Below are 24,778 nucleotides of genomic sequence, written 5' to 3' on the forward strand. Positions count from 1 at the left end.
AGACTTTAGCCAATGAGAACCATCAAAAAGTATAAGAGGAGGCTATCATTCTCCAATCTCCAAAGTTATTCATGTAAAGATTGGGCAACTACTTTTCCAGTATGTTATAGAGGGGCCTCTTGTTCAGGTATCAGCCGCTTTGCGGCTGTCAAAGTCCTTCCTAATACTGAGATTCTGCCACCACTCTGGGTATTTTGGTGTTTGTGATTTCATACTCGTTTCTCCCCTCATTGGTTCTATTTTCTTTTGGTAATAAAATTATTAACTTAATTCTTATAATTGAGAAAATCTAGCCCTGCTTGTTCTGGCTTTTGAGTAGAGACACCAGATATTAGAGAATTCACTGTATAATACTTGGCTGAAAGATCCCTAATTTTTACAAATAAGATGGAGATTCCTACAAATAAGGCCTCTGGAAAGGAACTACCCAGGTCTGGAAAGAGGTATTTTTCAGGAGAACCCAGTTTGGGTTACTTTGAATGAGTCATTTTCTAAATTAGGACCAACTTTCGGAAATGCTTGCAGCACACCATCATGTTTATAGAAGGAAATTGTTTCCTTCCAACTAATCCAGGATCTTCCAATGACATCATGGTAATTCTTTTTCATTGCAGGCCTTTGGTGCAAATGCACACCTGGAATTTTACAGTGATAGAAATTTGAAATGCAAAAGAGATTATTTGTAGGAATGATTCTGCATAGATAGAAAGGGCACATCTGGGAAAGGGGATTCCAGAAAGCAAATGGCTTTTGTAGTGGAGGCTGGAGAGTTCAGTCAGGAGAGGTGTGAGGTGGGTCCTTCAGAGTTCTGAAAGCATTCTCTTTTTAATTGCATTATCCTACCACCTAACTTGTACAGGTTTGTGTAGAAGCAGGTGATGCAGTGGCAAGCTTTCATCACCCATTCCTGCCCTTGAGGATCAGATGAGTCTCAGATGCAAGAAATAGAGCATCACCCTTCATAATGCTGGCAGAGGTTGGGGAAAGCAGGTACTAGGGCTTTCCCTCATTGCTCTTGGCAGACATGGCCCTGGCTATGGTTGCAGGCAGATCTCAGAGTTGCTGACAAGGCCACAAGACCTCAAATGTGAACCAGGTGCTCCTTTCCTTTCACCAACTTGGTTTGACTCATGGGTAAATTGCATGGGTTGTTGGCTTCGTGGCCAATGTGAATGAGGTAAGCCTTCAGTTTGGTGGTTGTCCCCAGCTAGATGTTTTGGAACATGCCTTTCTGGCTAGAGCCTGGGAGTCTGTTCTTAACACCCTCTGGAGCTGCAGTCTGCAGTGTACCCAGTTAAACCCCCAGGGCAGCCAACTCTTTCCTAGGGCCTATGCATTTGCACTGGGCCTGCTGCCTCCCCAGAATAGGAAAAAAGCCTTTAACTTCTTTTGAAGTGAAATGTTACCATCTCAACTGTAGCCAAGCAAGGGTTAGGGGGACATGATAGTGGTGGTCACAAGGGTGTCATTTTTCCTATTTTTATTCTAGGGTATGCAAATTCAAATAGATTGGGGGGGGGGGGGGGGGCTTTGGCTCTGGTGAGGACACTCCCCTTCCCACTTCCTTCAGATCAGATGGGTGTGGGCTTTGTAACAGTTTTTCAGAAGTGCTATAGAGCTGTGACCAGTGTGCCATCAGGGTTCAGGCTATAGTCTGGAGCTCTCCTTGTGAAAGTGCCTGCAACAAAGTCCATGACTTTGGCCTCTCAGATAATTAAAAAGATATATTGACTCTGGAGAATCTTGACTAGATAATTACCTGCTTAGTGCTTTAAGGACCGTGTTTTCCAGCATGGATATGCTCTCCACAGGTGCAGGTAACAATCCTTTCATTTAACCCATCCATGCATTAAGTCTTCCTTATAGATACAAGAATGTAGCCTCTAGTGGCAATTTTTCTGGCAATGGGTCTCTCCACCCCTTACGTAGTCTGGTCCTCAGATCATACCAAACAGTTTTTAAACACCTTGTGCTGGATGCAGGGGAGATATGTCAGAGTAGGAGTCCAGATGGCCAATCAATACTTAATAACGAAAAAGGTTTTGGAAAGGCCATAGTGAGTTCCTTATGACCAGCTAAAAGTTGATAAATATCATGGATATATTTGAGGAAAGTCAGTAAAAACTTTTCCCGAACTTTTTAAAATAGTGTAACATGACACCTAATGGCAAATTGTGAACTGGTAGCTTTACCAGCTGCCCTTCAGCATCTCTAACTGACCCTGTGATCCTCCTCCCTTGGGCACCAACTAGCTGTGACCCTCAGCAGGACATTGATTTCTCCGAGTCTCAGTTTCCTCATGTCTAGTAGGGGGATAGTAATATCTGTAGTACCCACCCCTGGGTATGGGTACAGCTCAAAAGAGATCACGCGGACAAAGCATTCTTATTCTCCCCAAATTTGACAGGCTTAGGAGTTACTCACTTGAGTAATGTAGTCAGAGGCGGAGTGTTTCTTGTGCCCTATAGTTTGGTGTTTCTTTCAAGATCTGTTCATTTCTTTGGCGTGGGTATCCCCTCTACTGATGCAAAGTATTGGTCCTCAATGTACGTAATAAGACGTATTTGGAGTTTGGAATAAGTTGATGTGAAACCTTCAGCCCCTTGGGGAACTTGGCACTGCTTGTGAGAACGAATTTGAGGGCGGAATTACAGATCTGGCTCGTTCTCTTCATGGCTAGCGATAGGACTAGATCTGACTAACTCACTTTAGTGAGTTTAGATCTGACTCACTTTAGTCTACATAGTACCTGCTTTCACTTCTCTTTCCACAGTCATCCCATTTCTGCTGCTTTTAGGGCTAGTGGGCAAAATGCCAACATTAATATCCAGTTAAAAGTCTAACTGAAAAGGTGATTTAAAAAAAATACAGAAAAGTTTGCCCCCTATAGAAAGGGTTTTACCGTTCTGAGGTTGAAAATGAAAAAAAAATCAAGCACATTCCCTTCAATAAGTCAGCAAGCAGTTGTTTAGCACCTGCTGTATACCAGGCACTGTCCTAGGCATGAGACAATCCTTGTCCTTAAGGAGCTAAGTGGTTTTTTTGTTTTTTTATTTTGGTGAGGGATGAGAGTGGGGGTGTGGAATACCCATGTAAGTAAATATGAAATCTGTACAAAGTAAATAGAAATAAACAAAGAGAGGCCCTAGCAGCAGGAAGAACTTCTGGTAACCCTGGGGCTGAGCTTTAAAGGGCTCCTAAAGAAAGAGAGGTGAGGATGGGCTGGGAGTGCATTGTAGGTATGGGAAACAGCAGAGGGTGCACAGAAGCATGGACTTGGTAGATGGCCTGTTGTGAGGGAGAAACAGCAGACAGTCCAGTTTGGCTGGAACAGAGAATGAGTTTGATTTGGAAAAAAGAATAGGAAAGAAAATGTTTTCTATTTGACTTAGTCCATTTAGGAACCAGCTCATCTGGGGGGTTGTGTGTGTGTGTGTGTGTGTGTGTGTGTGTGTGTGTGTGTATGTGTGTATGTGTGAAATTGATTTTTCTTAGAATGATGTGAGGGACGTTTTGGTACATTCCTCTATGACTTCCCTACTCTAGTTGATTTCATGATTTTGTTGGACTTCCCCTGGTTTCAGGAGCAAATAGGCAGCATGGTATAATGGAAGAAGTATTAGATTTAGAGACCCAAGAACTGAATTTCAATCCCAACTGAACCACTTTATTGGTTGTGTGGCCTCAGGCAAGTCCCTTGATCTCCCTGGGCCTCAGTTATCTTATCTGTAAAATAAGGGGTTTAAGTTAACTGGTTTTGATATTCCATTCAGCTCAATATTTGTAAAACTATGATGTGGCTTTGGGCCTCAGTTTCCCTCTGTTAAAAGAATAGAGCTGATAATACCTACTTTACAGGTTTATTGTAAGGTGGGAGGAGAGGAATAAGCATTTCTGTGGTACCTACTGTGTTCCTGGCATTGTGCTAACACTTTACAAAGATTATCTCATTTGATCTTCACCACAACCCTAAAAGGTAGGTGCTATCATAATCCCCATTTTGCCATTGGGAAAACTGAAGCAAACTGAGGTGAAGTGACTTGCATGGAGTCACCCAGCTAGTAAATGTCTGAGGCTGGATTGGAATTCAGCTCTTTCTGACTGTATCTAGTTTTAGCACTTCCAGTGCTGTATCCATTGGGCCACCTAGCTGCCTCAGAAAATGAGCTGTTGTGGGCTTGACTTGGAAAGTGTTGGGGCAGGTAATTCGCCCATAGCCAACGTATAATAAACATCTGTTGAGTCAAATTGAATGACCTGACAAAGTTGTAGGAGTCATTCATTGTCTGTTCTGTGTTTTCTCATTTTGTCCTTCTCTATCCTTGCTTTGTTCAAACCTTTTTGTTTGTGAGAATTGTCTAATCAATGTGGCTTCTTAATTTAATAAAGAACGCTTGGTTCAGGAAAGAGCAGTGGTGAAGGGAGGTTCTAATAATCCCTGTGCTTGTGTTAGGAGGAAGCCATTTTATGTATGAGATGCAAACTTGAATGTTTGGGCACCGATAGGAAAGAACCAAACTGGGCCTTCCTGACTGTGTGATACAAGCATTTGGTATGGACTGAGTATATGCTATTGAATTGACTTGAATTCTAAGGCTTTTGCCTAGAGGGTGGCCATGTTTATATTTTTAGGGGGTGGAAGCTTTCCTGTGTTAATGCTGAAGTCTGGGTGAAACATAGAAGCCTCTCAATCACCAGCCTGGCACGCACTGAGGCATGATAGAGTACTGATAGGGGACTTCTTTTATCTGGCTATCGAAGCAGAGAATCGTGTGCATCTGCTGAATGCTCTATCTCTGCCAAAATGAACAGGCCCCATACATTTGCAAATAGCTTTTACAAATACATTATGGACTCTGTTACTTTCATAAACACATTAAGCTCTGTTAACTTGGTATGGCAGGAAATGGTGCTAGCTACCACAGAGAGTAGCCTACTTATGGTATAGGCAGAATAGTGCCTCAAATTCAAGAAAGATGCCAGCAATAACACCCATGGCCTTATGTATCTGTACATAATAATGAAGCATAGGTACCAAGGAAGGTGAAGTCTAGCTCCTAATACAAGAGGACACATTTAACTTAGTAAGCATTACTGAGACTTGGTGAGATAGGACCCAGGAAATCAGTGGAAATCGAGCTTTGGAAGGATATACCCTTGATTAAAAAGGAACTAGTTGGGTGAAAGGGCCAGGGGGATGGGGCAGAGTGGGGATTGGAGTTGAGATTCTGTATTAAGAAGGAAATCCAGGAACAAGATAGGGGCAGCATGGTGGACAGCATTCAACTACCCGGATCTCGGGAAACAGAAACAAGTGACATTGTCATTGGAATATAACTGACTGAATGAATGAATAAGGAAGTATTTATGTGCCAAGCACTGTGCTAAGTGTAGGTGATACAAATAGAAAAAAGCCAGACCCTCCTTGCTCTAGGAGCTTACCCTCTAATGGGGGTGGGGGAGGGGTAGGGGGAGCTCAGATTCTGAGTGAATGGGAAGGTCTCAATGAGGATGTGATGCAAGAGAATAATAGCGATACTCACATTTATATAACACTTTAAGGTTTGCAGAGTGCCTTATAGCCATTATCTCAGCTGATCCGTACTAAAACCCTTTGAGATAGGTTCTTCTCTTAGGCTTTTTTTGCAGATGAGGAAACTGAAGCTGAGGTTAAGTGACTTGCCCATAGTCACACAATTAGTAAATGGCTGAAGTGAAATTGGAACTTAGATCTTCCTGATTCCTCTATGCACACCGTCTCTTAGTCAGAAGCCTGGCACAAGGCTTCTGTGATGGAAGCCTTCAGCTGGCAGCCAAAAGTAGAACAGCTAACATTTCTTGACTTTCTTTAATAATTCCACCCTTCAAAAGGTAGAGGAACCAACTAGAGGAACTTCTGGATCTGATTCTCACCAACAAAGAGGAACTGGTAACTGGGGTGGAAACAATAGGAGCCTTGGGGGAAATGACATTTGTGTGAGAGAAGGGAGTGGTTAGCTCCCAAATATACTCTAAACTAGGAGTGGGGAACCTGTAGTCTCAAAGCCACAAGTGGCCCTCTAGGTCCTCAAGTGCAACCCTTTGACTGAATCCAAACCACACAGAACAAATCCCCTTAATCAAAGGATTTGTTCTGTAAAACTTGGACTCAGCCAAAAGACTGCACCTGAGGACCTAGAAGGCCACATGTGGCCTTGAGGCCACAGGTTCCCCACCCCTGTTTTAGATTGTAGAACATCACATTTCAAAGGATTTGGAGAAAGGATAGTTTAGGATCCCGTGGACAAAAATTCTATAGGTAAAATCAACTGGTGAAAAGCATTTAAGAATGAAATTCTGAAGATCCAAAGAGAAGCAGTTGCTCTGAGTAGGAACAGGGAGGTGGCATCTAAGGGAACCAATATGGATGCACAGGGTACTCACTAAGAAACTTAGATTGTTAAAAGACTTGAACAGAAGTGGAAGCAGAAACAGTGAATGAGGGATGAATCCAAAAAAGTGGCCCAGTCCTGCAAGGTGAGTGTCACCTCCAGAGCTCAGAATGAGCTGAAATGGGCTAAAGATGACCAAGACAGGGCATTCAAAGCTGTTTTGGGGAAAAGATGAGGATCAGAGTACAGTTCGGACTATTGCTTAGCATTTGGAGGGTGATAAGAATTCATTCCAGAGACAAAACAAGGCTGATCCATTGTTATTTTACTTCTGTTTTGTCTGCCAAGGAGAATGATCTTTGGACTGGGCAGAATGGAGCCAAGGTAACCAAGAGGGACTTGATTCCTGAGCTTAGTAAAGGAGATAAGTTCTGAAAGAATTGCTAGATGAGAAGGTTGTGGAGAATCAGAAAGATACCAGAGCCCTGATGAAGTACAAAAGTCCTGTTCCACCCCTAGGAAAGAAAGTTGTGTTTTCAAATCAAGGACCTCCGATTTTGACTTAGATGATTAGTGAGATTCTAGAATGTCTTATTGAAGAGATGGTTAGTTCGGATCTAAAGAAAGAAGCAGAGCCAGGTGTGGTGTTGTCCACCCATAGTCCCTGCTGCTGCTGAGGCTGAGGTTGGTGCATTGTTTGAGTTTGGAGTTCAGAGCTACAGTGGCACTGAAATGGATCTCGTGTCTGCATTAAGACAGAGGCACCAAGATGCTGAGTCCCTGGGAATGTAGCTGTCAGACTGCTTAAGGAGGGACCAACAGGTTCATATTGGGAAAGCGAAACAGTCCAAAGCTTCCACACAAATCAGCAATGGGATTGGGTCCTGCTTGAGTGAGATAGGGAGGAGGAGGAGGAGGGAAGGGAAGGGAAGGGGAGGAAGAAGGGATCACAAAGAGTCATCACTTCATCAAAAGCAGGTTATGTCAGACGCACCTCTTTTCCTTTAACAGTGTTACTGGACTGGTAGATAAGAAGAATGCTACAGATTCTTACAAAGCCTTTGACGGAGCATCTCATATTATTGTTCTCCACATTCTCTCTTAAAGATGAAAAGATGTGAGCCAGACAAAAGTACAGTTAGGAAAATTCAGAGCTAGTTGAATGGCCAGACCCAAAGAACTTCTTAATGGTTGGATGTCTCTAGTGGAGTGCCCCAGGGATCTGTGCCTGATCCTGTGCTATTACCAGTGACTTGGATAAAGGCATTGTTGGCATGGTTATCAGATTCTAGATGTCAGAAACCTGGGAAGAGGTGGATAGCGAACATCTGGAACAACAGAATCCTGATCCAGAGAAAGATCTCAGCAGGCTAGTATCCTGGGCCAAATCTCTCAAGCGGAAATTTTTAAAATTTTTTATTTTACTTTTTCAATGAATAGAAGTAGATTTTCTCTTTTTCATTCTAGTTGAAAAAACAAAAGTCCTTATAACAACATTCATAGTCAAGCAAATTAAAGTTCTGCAGTGGCCTTGCCCAAAAATGTATGTCCCAGTCTGTGCCCTGAGTCAATTAAGATGATGACATTTAATGGGGACAGATGTAAAGTGTCACACTTGGGTTAAAAACAATCAACCTCACAAGTGTAAGATGGGGGAGGTATTGCCTGATAGTGGTTCTGTTGAAGATCTAGGCGTTTTAGTGGACCATAAGCTCAATATAAGTTAATGGTGTACGGTGGTAAGGAGCCAAAAAATCTCCTGTGATTTTGGGCTGCAGGAAGTAAGAAGGGTGCCAGTCCTGGCTATCAGACTACATCTAATACATTGGGGTCAGTTTTGAGTAGCACATTGATATGTTGGAGACTATTTAAGGGAGGGCAGCCAACATGGTAAAGACTGGGCCTTAAGTCCCTGTTTTCCGAGGATCAGAGCAAAGGATTGGACACATTTTTTCCTGGAGAAGAGAAGACGTAAGGGGAATCTGCTAGGCATCTTCAAGTATTAGGGGCCAAAGCTTCCTCACCATGAGAGTGGAGGGGTCCAGGTTGGTCCAAGTTACAAAGCAGCAGATTCTGGCTTGAGGTAAGAGAAAGCTTAGTTTTCTAAACTGTAAAATGGAGATAGTTGCTACAACAACTCATGAGAAGTCTTTCCTGAGGTGTGGCAGACTATCGAGCCACATTTCCGGAAGGGTGTCCATGTTGATAAAAATGACTTCAGGTCCTGTTATGCCTTTGCTTCCAGAAGAGGTTCCAGACTCACCAGGGAGATTTCCCAGGGCCAAAGTCATGTCTGTGTTGTTGGAGTGATCCTTGAACCATCTAGCCTACCTCATCCCATACCTCCCTGCCATTTGGAGTATACCCAAATGCTCAAGATCCCTTCCAAATTTGTGATAGGTGCTGGGGCTGGAAACCAGGTGTCCTGACTCTTGGCCCAGAGCTCTTGCCATCATGTAGCCCTGGCTCCTCCACAGCTGCTTCCTGGGAAAGGAAAACAAGCCAAGTGGCTATACAGCTGGGCAGATGGGCTGGGCCCTAGATGTGGGTCTTGAACACTAATGCCTTTCCATTGATTGCTTAGTAGTTGGCTTGTGGTTTGAGCAGTACTAGCTTGAGGTTGGGACTACAGTGTTCGTTCTCTGTGTCTGTTGCAAGCAGGAGAGTTTAGCTACCATATTTGGTGCTCATCTGCCTGTCCAATGACTTCACGTCAGTCTGTTGGAGAATTCATGTGGTTTTTTTTTTTTTGCTCATCTAAATATGGCAAGGCTGCCTGGGTAATCAAGGGGACCTGAAGTAGGAGCCCAGCAGCTGTCTTCAGTGCAGCTTTTTTTGGTCCTGTCCCACTCAGGTTGGCCCCTGTCTCAGCTGATGTGAGGAGAAGGGGACAGCTTGGAGAACATTCCCATTTTCTTGAGCCAGAGTCTAACAAAGATAGAAACACTTTGCCCTAAGACAAGGATCTATAGGCTGGGGTAAATTTCATTACTTAACTTGCTGCCACTTTAGGACCCTGTCTTCTTGTGGCTTATACTGCTATTGTACTTTCTGGTTGACAGTCTTCTTTCCCCAACAACCCAGTGAGGGAGGTAATGGAAACATTACCATACTAGATGTGGAAACTGAGGGAAGCAACTCACAGTGGGCAGAGTCGGGATTCTGACACCTAAGTCACAGTGCTTTCTACTTCACCTGTTGTCCTCCAGAAATCCACAACGTTTGGTAGCAGGACTTCATCGTGTATATTGGTACCTGTCACCTACATTGACTCCAGTGGCCAACATAGGCTTGTGTTTCTTGAACACTTTCCTCCCACTTCCCTGGTGAAACGGACAGAGCACTGGATTGGGTACAAGGAGACCTAGAGTCCAGGCCCACATCTGCTACTGCTCAGTCCTGTGACCTTGGCCAAAGTGCTGTCCTCTGTAGGATGCTGGGTGCTGAAGAGGTTGGATGACAGGTGATCTTGAAAGTCTCTTGTGGTTTTTGCCTGTACCCATGATTTCATTTCTGTAGGAAAGTCCTACTGAGAGAAACCCCTTCTCCCAGTACAAGTAATCTGTGATATAGTCTTTCAGAGTTGCCAGGGGAATTGAGAAATAAAGCATGTTGATTGTGGTCATGGCCATGTGTCAGAAGCTGTGTCATGTTGTAGCATAATATGACGCAAGGCCTTTCATAGGCCTAATATTCCATGATTCTAGGAAGACAGTGCAAATATTGTTACCCCCATGTTACAGATGAGAAAACTGAGGCTGTAAGAGATGAAATCACTGGCCAAGGTCACATCTGGGAAATGTCCATTTCCAACAGCGCCTGCTTGTGACAGATCACTGAAATTGTCATGAAAACATCTGATGATCTCCCTTTCTTCCAATTTACTTGTCAACTGTGTGAAAACAGTTTAAATTGCTTGGCAGCTTCCTCCTCCCCCATCCATAATATTGTCAAATGCATGTAGCCCCCATAACCTTTTTTTTGTGTCTTTTCCTTGTATCTTTCTCAAGCTGTAGGGACCTTCTGTTGTCTCTATGCTTTAGTGGAGTTTTTATCAGCTCCAACTTTTGAGATGCCCACTGGCCCTCTCACTTTCCTTTCTAGAATGTTGCCAGGCATGCCTGTCCCCTAGCTCATGCCTGGAGCCTTCCCTGGCTTCTGGGACCTACTATACTCCTGAGGGGACACCTCCATCTAGGCAGGTGGGGGACCATTGCTGCCACCCATGACCATTGGGCAGCCCTCTAGTGCCTTTCCCATGTGGCCAGGACCATCATCAGGTGGCAGCTGCCATCCCTCACTAGTCTGCTCTGAAGAACAAACAGAATTGTGCACACCTAGCACATCTAGAGTGTCGAAGGACTTTGTGAATAGGGACTTCTGTAGTCATTCTCCCATTTAGATAAGATTGGTGGATCTGGCTGGAGTCCTTGCCCACAACCCTCAGCTCCCATGATGCCGCCTAGACAGGACCTGGGCACTAAGCAAGGGAAGACAAAAGGTCCATTTTTCTCTTTTGAAAAAGAAAATGTTTATTGATGCCTTGTGTTTTTACATCGCCTTCATTTCCAGATGGATTCTTTCCCCCCACCTTCCCCAGTAAATCTTCCCTTGCAACAAAGATTCAAAAAAGAAAGGGAGGCTGAGGAAGGTCAGCAGAACCGATTCTCATCAACTGAGTCTGATAGTGTATGCAGTGTTCCCCATGCATAGCCCCCCACCTCTTCAAAGGAAGGAGAGAGGGAGGTGCATTTTCTCATCTCATCTTGAAAACCAAACTTGGTCATTGTTATAACTACACAGGGATCAGTTGAAAGATACAGTTTTCATAGCAGAGCTTATGAGGAAATGCAGCCCCCCGGGCTTTTGTGTGCTCATTTGAGCCGTGCTTGGAGTCAGAGCATGTTAGGGGCTCCAGGTCTTTGGTGCGGTCGGATCGGGATTGTCAGAAAGAAGGGGGCCTAGAACAAGGGGAAGTACAGTCATACCTCTTTGCAGCCTGGGGAAATAAACACCATCTGCTTGGCTAGTATCTGTCCAGAAAATTGGCTGTTTGAGCTCTCATGTTGCTAACAGGCCATTCTGCTGCTGAGTGCCAGGTCATTGACTCTCTTGTGGGTTTATGTGTGTACCACATCCCGAGGGAGGTGGGGGCCTTCTCATAGGCGAGGGCTATGCCTCATACATCACAATGCTATGTTTGGGCAGCACCTGGGCTCCAGACCTACTGAGCTGCTTCATTTTCATTATACTGACCTAGCAGCCTCCTTCCCACATAACGCATGTGGGCACCTATGTTTTGTGTAGGGCAGAATGTTGGCAGCTGAAGGTGTTGGATAGAGGAAAGAGCCAAAATATAACTGGGTTTGAGTCTTGGCTTTGCCACCTAAATGTGAGCTTTAGCAAGTCATTTCCCTTCTCTGGGCCTCAGTTATCTCCTCTGTGAAAGGATCCCTTCTAGCCATAACCTTCTGCGAAGCTTCAGTGGCTCTCCCCATCTGTACCATTTTCAGTGAGGTCACATATGAGGTGAGGATCAGGGCAATGCTTATGCCATAGAAATAGATACTTTGAGGAGAAATGTTCACAATCAGTGGAGGAGAGATTTGGAGGTGAAGGGGTCTCCCTCTATTAGACCATGTGACCTTCACCTAATGCTAGCTGGTCCTGCCCATGGTGGGAAAGGTACCAGAGAGCTCTTTACACAGTCAAGTTGTCAAGTCAATAAGAATTTATTAAGGACCTAGTATGTACCAGGCATTGGAGATCTAAAGAAAGGTCAAAACTGTCCCCACCTTCAAGGAGCCTAATTGGGACAGCCACAGATGAAGAGCTGGGCTTGGTCACATGAATGAGGGGCTGATTAGATGAGGTTGGTTCGTGCTGGCATTTCATCTAGAGAGGGCTAGAAGGAGGGGGCATTGGGATGTCTTGGCTACCCCATACACTTGAGCCATAAGGGACCCTTTGGGAAGCAACCTTACAATTGGTATTTACCTGATCATTCCAGGGAAGTCATTACCAGACCTTCATTCTGAAACCACCACAGTTCTGGGCATCTCTTTAGAAATAAAGTGAGAGGTACCAAACTGTTCTTAGGTTTGTATTTCTTCAAATCTCAGTCTAATTCTGTATCATCTTAGGAATCAAATGTTCTTTAATTATGCCTGGCTTAGCTCTGTAGAGAATTTTAATTTTTTATGGGAAAATGGAAAACAGCATGTGCTAAAATATTATCAGAGGTGGCGGTGGGAAGATCCCAGGGTTGGGAGTCAAGGAATTGGGGTTCCTATCCCAGTTCTGCCATTGCTACTGCCTTTGGGACCTGGTGGGGTGTGGATGATGATTGGCTCTCCCAGCCTGGGAATTGAGGGGGTGGAGCCTCATTTGGGAAGTGGGTCACCGGAAGCTGGGAAGGCAATCTGGCTTGGTGGCTAGGGACAGATGGGGTGCTGATCTTTAGGACTGAGAAAAGAAGGCAAACCAATTGCTGGAACTTAGGAAGAATCAGAGCTAAATGAGAAGGCAAAATCTTGTGACTGCCAGGGAGCTAAGCATTCTTCTGGCTTCACTGCGCTTCCTGGAGCCTTATTCTTTTCAAAGCAGCTGTTCTGGTTCTTTCCCCAGGGTCCGTGTACTTAGGAGCAGGGCCCACTAACTTTTCTCCTCATGTGATGGCACTTATGTATGGGTTTGCACACAACAACGTATTTCCTGTGTGACCTTGGGAAACTTTTTTCCTCCATTCTGGGTCTCCGTTTCCTCTTTTGTCAAATAAGGGCCTTGCACTAAGTGATCTTAGCCTTTCTCACTCCACAACTCTGCAGACACACCCCTGCCGGAAGAGGAAGGGACAGAGGTCAGCAGAGCACTTGACGTTGTCTCCCTGGTGGCAGGAAGATGCTTGGGTCCTCTGGCAGGAGAGATCCAGTGATCCCAGGGGGACGAGAAACCATGTGTGTTGTCATCTCCGTCCCGGCCTCTTGACTGAACTGAGGAGAGTATGTGAAGAAAGAGTTTTGGTCTGGCTACCCTTGAAAACATTGCAGAATGAACAGCTGGAAACAAGTGGGTCTTATTGTGGTGATCGGATTGAGCAAGAGGGAGCCAGGGAGTTAAGGTCCCATGATAACAGTCATTCAAAGCAGTCCCAGGATCAGCCTGGTGACCTGGCCAGTGACTGGGGGCAGGGCTTCCACATTCGACTTTGCCTTCAGGAGTGTTTTATGGGATGAAATGTCAGCTTGTTTTGTCCCAGGGTAAATTTGGAGGAGCCTGCTAGGTAAACAGCCATGCTTTTCCTACACCCTCCCTCTCACTCTGCTGGAAGCGGTGCGGCCTTTCCTGAAGTGGCCTTTGAAAAGAAACAGTACCACTTGGAGGAGGAGAAGATTTTTTAAATCCACTTTCTGACGTGTCTTCTTAAAAAATCCGTTTGTGGGCTCTAGTCTGTAAATTCAGAGTTGAACATTAGAAATTGTGATCATTCATCCAATTCACTTCAACTGGTCTTCAGTAAGCACCTATTGTATGCCAAGTACTGATAGTAGGGACACGTGGACAGAAACAAAGCAGTCCTTGCCCTCAGGGAGCCTCCATTTTTTTCTCCCCTTTTATAAAAGGAGGGGACATGGTTGGCTGACCCCTGGTTTAGATTATTGTCAAGATCCCTTCCAGTATTAATGTGCTCCATTGGAAGGATCTGTTGAAGCTTTAATGCTGTCTCATTGTTTTCAAGGAAGGTGAGTTAACTCAAACTGCATAGGGTAGATTCTCATGATCCACAGACTGAATGCGTCTGGCTATTTCCATTCACTTCCTACTCTGACTCCTCCATGTAGAACTTAGTAGTGGCTTTTTGATCGATCGATTGATGGCCTGGAGGTGAGTCTGGCCCCTCAAAGTCTGAGGCACAAACTCTGCCAGGTCCTGTTGGGGGGAAGGGCCCTGAGAGTGCTCATTCCCAGAAGACCAGTGACCCAGACCAGCTGCTGCATTCCTTTGGTCACAATAGCTCATGAAACAGTCTACTCTAAGGTGAAGGAAGTTGTTGCAATCTGTGTTGTTGGATGGAGTGGTCACTGATGACATCATGGATCCAGGCCAATTGTGGGAAGTCCGATCTAGCCAACATTTGCCTTGTTACCATTAAACCCAATCCTGCTAATGAAGAAGTGATCCCTCCTCTGTTCTCTTAGCATTTTGGATTTCTCAACTGATCCTCAAGCCTTTGAACTGGTTTTTGTTTTGTTTTGGTCTGGATCTGTGACTTTAGTGCTGTGAATTCCAATAGTGAAAATTCCCTTCATCAATTCAGATGGGCAACTTTTTCATGCCTTCTAATTTTAGACTGTTGCTTGGGGCATTAGTATGCACCAGAGACATGACTTGAACCTGGGGCTGCCTCTCACAATACTCTTTTTGTATTTATATCCTAATTTCTTTCTTTATCTATGTACATGTCATGCTCCCCTCCTACACTAGATGGTAAGTTCCTTGAAGTAAGAGGCCTTGTATTACATGTTTATGTCTCTTCCCGCAGCACTAGCACAGTGCTAGGCACACAATAGATAGATAATATTTGTTGAGTGAATAATTTGAGTAATGTTCATGCCATCTTCTGAACCTCCTAGCACTATTCTTTCGATACTGTCTAATCAAATCTCTTGGCTTCTTTGTGGGGGTTGGATCTCCCAACATAGGGAGCTCCTTCCACAGGTGCAGATTGAAGAGTTGCCTGCTATGCTGAGAGGTGATGTGATCTGTCTGTGGTCATATAGCCTGTCTGAGTGAAAGGCAGGACTTAAATCTGTTGCCACACTAGGCTGCATCTCATCATTATCTCATCTTATTATTGAATGTTTATGTCTTGTCTGTCCATCCAGATGGTAAGCTCCTTGAGAGCAAGGTAATCTGTGGTGGTATACTTCCTTTATGCTCCCCAGTACCTTGGACAGCTCTTCACACATAGTAGGCATTCAATAATAATGCCACTAATTTAATATCGGAATCTTCTTTTCGCCCGTATCATATTATCAAACAATAACAAAAAGTAGTCTCTGTCAGTCACTTCTAGATATTTGTCTCTTTCAGGACTTATTAAGGTGTTCATTGTGAAAACATAATGGCACAATTATAAAATGAGGTCAAACCACCCCCACCCACCCCCCTTCCCCTGGGCCTGAACTGTTCTGTGTTTGGTTGGCGTTTGCTTTCATTAAAGTAGCTCTGGATTTGGCATCTGCAGCAACATCGGGAGCAAGGTTTTGTTCTTCCCTTGGCATTCTGAATGCTCACACTGGTTTTTTCTAAAGCAGAAGCCTTGTCAGTCATCCCCAAGCCAGTGTGAGTTTCCATTCTTTCAAAGAAACTTGACCCTTGGCAGGACAGAGGAGAAGCCTAGCATAGCTAGCTGGAGAACAGCTGTTCCCTCCAGGCAGCAATTGTTCCCTTGCTCTGCTCTGGGCTGGGGCACAGGGGAAAGGTACCTTAAATCTCAGACTTCTGACACATGGCCAGAAGTGGTTTAGTGTTCTCTGGGTTGGGGGCTTCATTCCTGGGTGCCTCCTCCATCTACTTGCAAATTGCATCCATGTCCGAAAGAGGATGGCAATAATCCCAAAGTCTTTTTTTTTTTCCTGGAGGAGATACATATTTCATTTGTTAGAAAAATCTGTGTCATTTTCACCCCGAATTGTGCCTGGAGTGTATGGTTTTCAACCACATCTGTTCAGTGTAGTCCCTTCAGTTTAAGCCCCACGAGGGAATGAGAAGATTAGCATCACATGATGGCTGCTTGGCAGGCCATACCACCCTAAACATGTGGCTGTATGCAGAAGAGCTGGGCAAGGATCACTTATATTGAAAATATTCTGGATTGTAAGTCAACTGAGCAGTGTTAGATCTGTTCCTTAAGGCTATTCATGGCTGTCAGCTGTGTGGGGGGAGTGAAATAGTTTGGGGCTCAGAAAAAACTTTGGGGGCCTCCTCAGTAAGCAGGTGTGGGAAGGAAAGCAGGCTGTCTGCTGAGAGGCTCCTCCTTCTTCATTCCAATTCTTTTAATCCCCCCCCACTCACTTGACCTGAAATCCACATGTCTAAAGTCATGTTTGTCGGTTCATCAGTAATTTTTTTTTTTGGTGTGGGGGGAAATGATGTTTATATTCTAGATTAAGAAGAAACAGCAGGATGTCTTGGGTTTCTTGGAAGCAAACAAGATAGGATTTGAGGAGAAAGATATCGCAGCCAATGAAGAGAATCGGAAATGGATGCGTGAAAACGTACCTGAAGAAAATCGTCCAGCCACAGGGAACCCGCTTCCCCCTCAGATCTTCAATGAGTGCCAGTACCGTGGGGTAAGAGCTCTTCAGGAATTCTGTCCATTTTTTAGCTAGTCCTTTCCCCTGCACCCTCTTCAACTGCTGTCTCAGAAGGCTGGAGGCTTCTTTGGCCTGTCTGCTGTCAGACACATGAATCCTCCACAGGAAATGGAGTGCCGTTAGAAAGGAATTTGATCTCAGATTTCCTTTACTAGCCTTTCATCCTGATTTCTTCCAGTCAGAGCAACTAGGTGTTTTATTTCTGGTATGTCTATGGCAGAAGCCCCTGGAAAGGATTCAACTCCTCTCATTACTTGACTCTGAGTAGGTAAAAAAAAAGACCCAACCATCTCGTCCTTTCTCATAGTCCATAGTTGTTTTCATGGAGGAGGTTTTCAAGATCTTTTTTGTCTTTGACTCGGCCATCAGGTTTCCACATAATCATAGGTACTGGTTATGATGGAGTGCCAGGTTTGATGTGTGAGGCATGGAGTCCTTTTTCCTTCAAATCAGCAGTCTAGTAACCCTGTCCAAAAAGAAACAAGGGTCATCTAGCCTGACCTGCTCTTGCAGAAGCCGTGCTAACAGTTTGTGATCTCTGGTAGCTAAATGCCTTTGAAATAAGGCCTTGATAGAAGGATGTAGGGGAGGCAGTTTCCAAACAGTGTTCCAGAAGCCCCTGGGGCTCCGCTTCTTGGTAGGAGAGTCTGCTTGGGGCAGCCATGTGGAATGGAGGTCAGCTCCAGCAGCCCTGTCATTGCCACCAGAAGGTTTAGCAGCCTCCAGAGATCTGGGGTTTGAATCCCAGCTGGCCATTAGGCAGCTTCATTTTGGGCAGTAACCTTTGCTCTCATGTGTTCATCTTCCCCTGTTGTCTTGCCAGGTTCTTGGTATGATAAACATGAGCCTAAACAGTGCCATATGGCACTCTTATTTTGACTGGTTTTTTTTTTTTATTATTGGCTGCTTAGAATGTCTTACTCAATTCAGTTCAACAAATATTTACTTGCTCCTGTGACATCATAAAGAATTGAAAGGCTTGTAGAAGTTAGAACACTCTCCCTGCCCCCATTCATTCATTCATTCATTCATTCATGTTTACATTTATTCAGATATTCCTTTATTCCAGAAGGGGATTATTAAACACTTGCTATGGGCCTGGCATCATGCTGAGCCCCAGCAGGTAGAGATAAGAGGATGTTGAAACACAGGCCCTGCCCTTGAAGCACTTACAGTCTAATTGGAGAGACAAAAGGGACATCTATGAACCAAGTGTACAGGCACTTATCAAGCACCTAAAAAAATTCTAAAGCGGCCATTATGTCATTCAGTTCAACAGCCATTTGTTAAATGGCCTCTCTGTGCAGAGAAATCCTAGGTAAGTACCATTGGCCTTGAGGCAAAAGGAGACCTTCCTAGCTTGCTCCGGTTCCTGTGCCCAGATGGATGTTTTCACATCCATTAACCTCCCCCTTCTTTGCCACTGGTCTTGATTGGGGAGGGCAGGGAAGGACAGTTTTTGTTCTTCCTTGTGCCAATCCACAGCAGCAGCAGCCTGGGGAGAAGTGCCAAGAAAGAGCCTGAGCCTGAGCTGGCACGACCAGCTTTTTTCCACAAGAGAGTCTGTCAGTTATTAGGAAAGGCCTGGGGATCCCATCTGTCTTGTGCTAGTGCAGTCCAAGGCCCACCAGCTTCGTTTTCAGGTGGGAAAAATAAAAAGATGGTTTTTTCTTTGAGAAAGCCTTGATTCTTTCATGTCTCAAATGTTACTGAAGCTTCAAATAGGAAGGGACCTTTTCAGGCTCCCGAGATTTGTGGCCCTTAGCAGCCAGTATGTGACAGAGGGCTCATAGCTGAGATCCTCAGACTGTAGCAGCAGCTACAGTCAAACCAGGGTTTGATCCCATTCTGAACTAGCATGAAAGCTTCCTGTCTTCACAGTTGTTACTGGAGTCCAAGGTGACGTGTGTTTGCTGCTTTGGAGACAGTCAACAAAAATGACCAACATATCTGGAGAAGACTTTTTTTTTAAAACAGTAGAGGGCTCAAGGTTACTCTTAAGTCAGGTATTATGGGTAGAAGAGGGATTAAACTTAGTCTGTTAGGCCTCAAAGGGGCAAATAAAGGCCTAATGTAAGGGAGCACTTCGTCACGATTTGAGCTATCCCAGAGTACAAGAGGCTGCTTGGGGAGGTAGTTCCCTACCTCCTGGAGATCTTCAAACAGAAACTACTTGGCAGATTCTTTTTTGGGTATGGGTTGAACTAGCTGTCTCCCCTGTAAAATTGCATAATTTGTCTTGAACTATTTACGAGCCATTGATGTCACGAGTCAGCTTCTCATCTGGAGGTGTCCCTCCCTCAAAGGCTAGATGGCATTGATGATAGTTGGGGTGGCTTTGATGAGATACATTGCTTATAAATGGATGCCATGATTTCTGGAGAAAATGTTGGATGTGGCAAAAGCAAGCCCCAGCTTGTTGAAAGGAGCCAAGAATAAGAGTAATGACTGCTTGGGCTTCTTGGGGTGAGGCACCACAAAGCCCCAGGGGGTCCTAAACATTGGCTGTAGTGTGTGTGCTGGGAGCCTCAGCTCTATTTGACAAGCTGGGAGAGAGGTCATCTTGGAGAAGCAAACCCATCAGGACTGCTTTTTCACTTCTAATAAATCAGGTAGAGCAGCAGGCTGACTTTGCTACAGTTTTTTAAATGACAGGCAAGATCTGAAAATGCCACTTGTTTGCTAGGTTGGCACAATTTGAGTTATGTCCTACAGCCTTGTTTGAGTGATTATTTCAGTCACTTAGGAGAAGGTCTGTGGACCTGGCAGGTAACCATACCTCTAGCCTCCCTCAACCTTCCAGGCCCTGATGTAGCCCGGCTTCTAACTTCTCAGAAGTCTGACTGCTGTTGCTCAGGTCCCCAGATGCCTCACATGGGGATCTAACCTCAGCACCCACTATCCTCCGTCCTCTGCCTAAGGACCTCCTCAGAAGCTCAAGCTAGCTGAGGCTCTAGTGAACATTTCTTCTCTGATTCACAATGAGAGAGAAGCAGTCTGGGGGAAGACCATTTCTAAGCAAAGGGGAGAGGGAACTACTACTCACTGAGAAATTGTAGGGTTCTCCCAAGATGCAGCTGTCCAAAGTGGCTTGAAATTAGACATGGGCTGACGTTGCCTCCAAAGCCCCCAGTACTGCCATGGACCTGAGCTTTGCCCCTTTGCTGTATCTCCTGATAGCATAGCACCATGGCATTGAGATCACTCTACAGCAAGGACAAAGTATCAGTCTTACCCATGGGCCACCAAAGTCAGCCCAGTTCTACTGTCTGCCATCCTTGTTTCCTTCATGGTCCTCAACATTCCTAATTCTCTCTGCCCTCTTCTTCATTTAGGATTACGATGCCTTCTTTGAAGCCAGAGAAAACAATGCAGTGTATGCCTTTTTGGGCTTGACAGCCCCACCTGGGTCAAAGGTAGGCTCTCCTTCTGCTTCCTAGTTGCCAGATGATTTCTGATGATGTACGGCAGTCCTATTGAGAGGCTGGGGGCAGTGTAGGCTATCCCAATCGGCACTCCCCCCTCCTCCTGAATGCAAGGCGATCCTGGCGATCCCCTTCCACCCTGACTAGACAGCAAAACGTGACCGATCACATCCCAGGCTAAGAGAGGCAGCAGTGAGAGTTGCCCACCAAGTTCTTGCAGGCAGCCAACTTCCCATTGGTCTGTGCACAAAGAATGTTAAAGACTCCATTATTAGAGCTGTCATGTCCCTTCCTCAGTTACAACATGTGTCCCAGGCCACGGTCCTTTTCTTGGCAGCATGCGAGGAGAAATGCTACAGAGGGCTCCATTGGTGAGCCTGACAAGTGAACCCTAGGGTTCAAAAGCTGGCCAGTGAACTGCTGGCTGAATTTGGGACCTTTTCCTTGCCAAAGGCAGACTCCTTTTCAAGTGTGTCATCCCAGGAGAGCCCAAATCAAAGAGACAAAGCCAAAAAACAAAGACCGTAAAGAATGGCCCCTTGGTGATATCTCTCTATTTCCCTGGTAGGCAGCACAGCTAATGGGCACTCTGCCTCCAGTGTAGAGAGGCGGGCTTGATATGCTTATTGCTTTCACTGGAGACCATGAGTGCTGATCTGAGTCACCCTCCTGAGTCTAATCCTGGCCAAACTGGCTTTTCCCATGGATGAAATGTCCTATTTTAAGCTCTGTCTAATTTAAGTCTTCAGAGACTTTACTGTGTAAATGTCTTAGTGATACCCAGGCCAAGTAGGGGCATCAATGGAAAGCTTTTTAGTGAATTGCAGGTCAGGGGTTGTGTGTTAGACAGCACTGCTACGAGTCTCAAATGTGACAGACTTTAAAGTACTATCAAAATGTCAGTTGTTATCATCGTTACAACTGCTATTGCTACTAATTGCTGCTTCTACTACTACTACTACTACTGATACTGATACAACTACTACTACTAAAACTGCTACTGCTACTACTACCACTACCACCACCACCACCACTCTGGCTACTATTGCTACTGCTGCTGCTGTATATTCAGATATGGTGGCTCCTTCCCTTCATTTCAAATTAGATCAGTAATTAGTGCTGAAAGTCTTACAAAGTGCTTTCCAAACATTATCTTGTTTGAGTTTCATAACAAACCGTCTCCATTTTATGGATGAGTGCCCAGGTTCAGAGAAGTTAAATGACGTGCACCAGGTCACAGAGGCATCTTGATTCCAAATGTGACACTCCTTCTCTTGTACTGAGACCATGTCGGCTTAAGCTATTCAAGGGGCTTCTCAGGCCCCTTTGAGCTCTAATATCCTATGATTTGAGCATTTCTCTCATCTGTATTGCTTCCAGAAAGCTAATTCCTCAGATACATTTGCACTTTCTCATGAGTAAAATAATAGACCTTTTCCTCCTGGAAAGGACCTTAAGAATCATCTCCCTCGTTTAACAGAGGAGAAAAATGAAAACCAGAGCAGTGAACAAGTATTGTGCTATGTCAGGCACTGTGCCAAACACTGGGGATGCAAAGGACAAAAACACAGAACCTGGCCTCCAGCAACTCATGTTCTAAAGGGGAAAAAGCCAACAGGCAAACAACATGTATGTAGAATATACATGCAGAGGAGTTGGAAGGTAATCTCAGAGGGGAAGACACTGTCAGAGGGGGACTTGGAGAAAGGCCTCCTGCAGAAGGGAAGGAAACTAGGAGGCAGAGCTGAGAGGCCAAAGCCTTCTAGCCATGGTGGGCTAGCCAGTGCAGAGGTGTGCACATGGGAGATGGACTATCCTGTTGGAGAGAAGGTCAAGCAAGGGACAGATCTAGGATTCCAACTTGGATCATCTGATTTGAGATCAAATGTTCTGTACCTCATGGGGCAGCTAGGTGGCACAGGAGATAGAGTGCTGGGCTTGGAGTCAAGAAAAACTGAGTTCAGATTTGGCTTCTGACACTTATTAGCTGTGTGACCCTGGGTGAGTTACTTAATCTGTTTGTCTAATTTTCTTCAACTGTAAAGTGGGCATAATAATAGCACTTATCCCCAGGGTTGTTGTAAGGATCAAATGAGGTCATATTTGTAAAGAGAGCATAGCACAGTGACTGACATGTAGTAGGTACTTAATAAATACTTGTTTCCTTCCCTCCCTTCCTTCCTCCCTTCTTCCTTTTCCTTCACTTTCTCCCTCCCTCCCTCCCTCCCTCCCTCCCTTCCTTCCTTCCTTCCTTCCTTCCTTCCTTCCTTCCTTCCTTCCTTCCTTCCTTCCTTCCTTCCTTCCCTCCTTCCCTCCTCACAGCTGACTCACTTTAGGACCCCATTATTTTACTGTTTGACTGGTACATTAACTACATATGCCTGGGTTTTGAGGAGCCTTAATTGATTATAGAATCCATTGTGTTCTATGAAGAAGTTTCTGGAAGGCTATTCTATAAAAAGACAAGTAAATTTTGAACAAGCTATATGGCATGTGACCAAGCTAGGGACACTTTGATGACCCAGCCCTCCACTGGAGGGGACTTTCTTGAGGCCTGTGTTACAGCCTCCTTGTAAGAGGTTATGGCCCATGAAAGATTCCAAATCTAGTTTTTCAGTGTCATCTTTGCTTGGGAACGTGGACTTGAAAGCTAAAAGGCAGATGCTAAATGATGTCATCATTCTTGCTCCCAGATAAATGGGTGCATAGTAGGTACATGGTAATTTGTGGTAAAGGGAGTGACATGAAATCAACTTGGAGACAGAGAGTGGAGGCCAGTGCTTTAAGTGGCAAGCTGAGAAGCTTGTTTTTTATTTTTGAGACAGCAGACAGCCCCTGAAGATTGTTGAGCAGGGAGCAACATAGTCAGACTTGGGCTCTAGCAAGCTTATTTTGGTAGTAGTCTTTCAGTAGATGGGAAAGGGTAGAGGCCAGAGGCCAGCTAGGAGGTGATCACAGCAGTCAGGTCAAGAGGTAATAAAGGCCTGGACAAGGGTAATGGTCATGTGATCTCCAAGCGATCCCTTACCCCAAGCCATTCTTTTCAACCTGACAGGACATAAAAATAGCAGCCCTGAAAAAAGGGCACATTTCCTCAATATGGTACAACTTCAATTTAACCCAAAACCAACTAACCAGAATGACCAAATAACTAGATGGGGGGGAGCAGAAAACATAAGGAAACCTGTTGATTCTATGGATTTATTCAAGAAAAACTGCTTCTGGTGTTGGTCAGTAAGTCACTTAGTATTTAAGCAGCACCTACTAGGTGCTGTGCTAATCGGGGACACAAAAAAAGACAAAAATGGTTTCTGCCCTTACAGAACTCCATTCTAATGAAGGAAATGATTTGGTAATAACTAGATACCTACAAGATACATATGAGATAAATACAGCTTAAGTTGCAGGTGATCTCAACAGAAAGACACTCTGGGGAGTGGGGAAGGGAGAAGAAAAGACTTCCTCTAGAAGGAGGAATTTGAACTGAGACTTGAAGGATTTCAGGGAAACTAAGAGGGTGAGGTGAGGGACCAGAACCTTGCAGGCATAGGGGGCGGCCAGTGTAAAGGCAAGGAGGTAGGAAACCAAAGGGACTTGTAAGTGAACCAGTATAGCTGGATCATAGGATGTGTAGAGGGGAGGAAATCACAAGACCTATGTTATTAAGAGCTTTAAATACACAACAGGTGAGTTTTTTATCTGATTCTAGAGGGAGCCACTAGAGTTCATTAAGGAGGGAGATGACGATGACATGGTCAGACCTAAGCTTTAGGAAAATGTCCTTCACAGCTGTGTGCCCTGTGGAGAGACTTAAAGCCCTTTGCAGTAATGTGGCAGCAGGTGATAACCTGGAATAGGGGTGAACATGTGTGAATGGAGAAGGGTGTTTAGCAACCAGGAAAACAAAGGAAAACAAAACCCGGACACAGGACACACTTTTAAGCTTAATTGGCCATATTAATATCTTCTCCATCACTTTCCCACATCTGGACAGGCAAGAAAATGCCAAATGCAGCCTTGTTCTGTAGTATTTTGCTCATTTCCGAACTGAAGATGCTCGCACTACATACCAGAGATGGTGTAATTTGGTGGCAGATGGGTCATGTGCACCTGGAGAATGACTCTGCAGATGCAAAGTCAGCCCAGATGCAGCAGGCTCTCCCAACCTTCCACATGGACAGTGAGCACGGTGCTCAGCAAAGACCAAACTCAACCCTGACCCCTGGCTTTTCCTCACTAATGCTGCTTAGAAACATTGTTTATGAGAATTGAAATGGAAATTTGAGGCTGATTCACTTACCCAGAAAGTTATATTTAACCACAAGCCCCATTTCCCTGAGCATTCTGGTTAATCAAGGCCCAGCTGCTGAGGTAAGAAAAGTGACAAGGGAGAGAGCATGAGAAACAGCCACTGTGTGTCTATGGGCCACTGGCCAACTGTAGCAGAGGCCTTCCTTGGGCTGCATTGGGCAGGTGGCACCTTTTCCCAGCTTGTTGCTCATGCATCCAGGCCACTTGATTGGCACCAGGGTGATCTGGGACCCCCAAAGCAGATGGGACTTTGCCATCCAGTACTGGATAAGTCCTGGCCTTAGAGACACAG

At 45.0% G+C, this 24,778-nt stretch overlaps 1 protein-coding gene across 1 annotated transcript in view; it reads left to right on the plus strand.

Annotated features, from left to right (window-relative positions):
* Positions 1-24,778, plus strand: part of SH3BGRL (SH3 domain binding glutamate rich protein like) — an 87,561-nt gene that overhangs the window by 57,585 nt on the left and 5,198 nt on the right. The window contains exons 2-3 of the mRNA XM_072627019.1: positions 16,541-16,726; positions 20,086-20,166. Coding sequence (XP_072483120.1) covers positions 16,541-16,726; positions 20,086-20,166 — 267 coding nt within the window. The remainder of the gene's footprint in view (positions 1-16,540; positions 16,727-20,085; positions 20,167-24,778) is intronic.

Source organism: Notamacropus eugenii, chromosome X (genome assembly GCF_028372415.1).
Source record: "Notamacropus eugenii isolate mMacEug1 chromosome X, mMacEug1.pri_v2, whole genome shotgun sequence".
Classification (NCBI taxonomy): Eukaryota; Metazoa; Chordata; class Mammalia; order Diprotodontia; family Macropodidae; genus Notamacropus; species Notamacropus eugenii.